Raw genomic sequence first — 2656 nt, 5'->3', positions numbered from 1 at the left:
TTACCATAACCGCGTCCCTGCCGCGGCCGCCACGAGTCCGGCTCGCCGCTTCACTTTTGCTCCCGCCTATACTTGGGGCACGTCCGCCGCTTCACTTTGGCTCCCGCCTGTACTTCGGGCACGTCCCTTCGCCGAGCGCAATCACTATTACTCCCTTTTCGTGACAGAAATACGGTGGCCGACAGGTCTGCCAATAACCTGGCCCTTTCGCAATTCGCTTCTACTTTTTTACGTCATTGAAAAGGGAACGCGCGAGGAAATGGTTTTAAGTTTTACGTGCATTTGCCCAAGACGTCGGTGATACAGGCAACACAGCGATGTGTAAAGTGTTCTCTACCGTCGAGCCTTACCTGTAGTTTCGAGAAGTCGACTTTGATTAGTCTTCTGGTGGAGGTAGTCGTCGACTTAGGGGTGCCGGGAGAGCTTGGCGCGTCCACGGGTACCACTGCAACAAAGAAAAGAGACGACGATCGTTAGACACTGTTCTCTGTGCTTACAGCAGGGGGGCACTTGAGATATTCCGTGAGTTTCAGACGTCGTACACATTTCGGCAGAGTCCGAGTCGTCCGAATCGTACTCGAAGCCCGGCGCGGCCGCGTCGGAGCCGTCCGAGTCATCGGCTGGGATCGGCGGCACGAGCGCTGCCTCAGTCTCTCCCGAGTCTGCTCGGACCATTATCGGCGCAGGAACGTCAGGCCGAGTCGCGTTTTGGAACACCGTCCGAGGCAGGGGCAGCAGCTCGGCCTCTGAACCCACAGACTCTAGCTCGGCCGTCTCTGACACGACTACGACTGCCTGCTCCGAACTGATGGCCTCTGACGCATCGGATCGTGAACCAACGGCCTCTGACTCTGACACGAGCAGGCACTCTGACATGACTGTCTCTAAACCGACGACGGACTCTGACACGACGGCGGACACGGCGGCGCTCGGCTGCTCCTCGCCGCTTTGCAATCGCGACATGACTGTCCGCCGTTCTGCGGAGCCGCCAGGAGTTGTTGCGAGTCCCAATTAAAAAGGCGGCGTCCGAATAACAACCATCAAACACTTCGAATCGTAGCGCCCGGGTTTATATGCGACCGTATGTTCGAGATCTCGAACGCCGCCGCGGTATGCGACACCTGAGCACACATCATGTGCAGACAACAACAGTCATCGGCTGCTCGACCCCGTCGTCGTGTGCCCCAAATAGAACGTGACACTTTTTCCCGCGCGGAAAATTACCCGCCTGATCGATATTGAAGCTTCTGGTCTTCTCGCCTCGAACAGAATAAGAGATAGTAGAGCAGCTGCATATCTAGTTTACATAACTTTTGGAAGTGTACGCAGTTCCTAGCGGGGGATATGTTTTTGCTGTCGCCAAATAAATTCGATCGTGCGAAAATGAGAGCACAAACAGGCAGCGGCAACTCAGCCGCCAAGAGCAAGCGGGAACAAAGGAGGCTAATGGGGCACACCTCGGGCGCACAGGCGAGCCGGCCGAGTGTGAGTGTCCTAAGTATGGGAGCCGCGGGGCGGGGCGGGTGGCGGAGCGGGGCGGGTGGCGTGCTAATTGTAATATGGCCCAATCCGTGTCCTTACCCTACTCCTGTCAACCCGTCAGACGTCGCGCGCGGCATACCCGAGACACACACTACTACTATTATTCATATTATTGTCTGCATAAATGTTAAGGGTACTGTAGCTTTATATACTATATATATATACGGTTTGGTCACCCTCTGCTGCTGCTGCTGCTGATGATGATGGCCGCATCAAAGTGGAACCCAAGTGTGTGAATGTCACACACTTGTAGGTGTGTGAAGGACATTCGCGCACATTTAGACACAAAGTATATGTCAATTTCAAGGGAACATTCACAACTTCACACCTTTTACTGTACGAATAGGCATTCAGACACCTGCAAGTGAGCGACATTCACACACTTGCGTTTGCAGTGCAACGACCCTCTTTACGGCGTGTGACCGCTAACGCGCGCGTCGTACGGTCCCGACAGCAGACTGCGGCGCTGCGCCGAGAGGTGGTGAAGTGATGCAAGGGGGCATCAGTATTGTGGAGTCTCTTCGCGCCTCAGCCGGGGAGCGTTAAATTTCTGAATGGGCCTTCATTTTATTGAGGCAGCCTTGCTGTGCGCTGTGCGGGGCGCCACAGGCGGGAACGCACGACCGTGTCAGATGGAACCGCACTGCTAAAAGTGTGGATGGTGTAATGCAATGCAATATGACACGACAAAGTACGCCAACGCTGCTGGAAAAACAGAGGTGCGCAAAGTCGCACCTTTGCAGGGTTGCCAAAGAAATTTCGAGTTTAAAGCTTTCGCAAAAGTACGATTGATAAGAGTCAGTTTTAATCTGCTTGGACAAAAACGAAAACTCCGAACACTAAGAGTGGGATACTACGCCCTGGTCGAAGGACAGCCTATTACGTAGAGTCCCACATGGTCACATTGTGGTCATACGAGGTGCTGGACAAACACGCCATCTCCAACTTAATTGCAGTGGGATTCATATGGTGTGTTCAAATATACAAAACCCGTTCGAGGATGTTTTTATTCGTTGAACAGTGTACACGATGTTCTCTATGCGGCGTAACCGTGTGGTATGGTTGTTCGTATGGTGGCTCCGGAAGGACACGTTCGTGGTGGTGGTGGTGGTGG

The 2656-nt window shown here is 53.8% G+C and overlaps 1 protein-coding gene across 1 annotated transcript in view; it reads right to left on the bottom strand.

Moving 5' to 3' along the window:
- The window catches only part of LOC113204644 (protein spire), a gene marked incomplete in the record, with an annotated part of 243059 nt that overhangs the window by 13594 nt on the left and 226809 nt on the right, over positions 1 to 2656 (bottom strand). The window contains 1 exon segment of the mRNA XM_052266847.1: positions 351 to 445. Within this exon segment, the coding sequence (XP_052122807.1) occupies positions 351 to 445 (95 nt within the window).

Source organism: Frankliniella occidentalis, unplaced genomic scaffold (genome assembly GCF_000697945.3).
Source record: "Frankliniella occidentalis isolate FOCC.00 unplaced genomic scaffold, Focc_3.1 Scaffold3, whole genome shotgun sequence".
NCBI lineage: Eukaryota > Metazoa > Arthropoda > Insecta > Thysanoptera > Thripidae > Frankliniella > Frankliniella occidentalis.
This window is presented reverse-complemented; position numbering and strand designations above follow the sequence as displayed.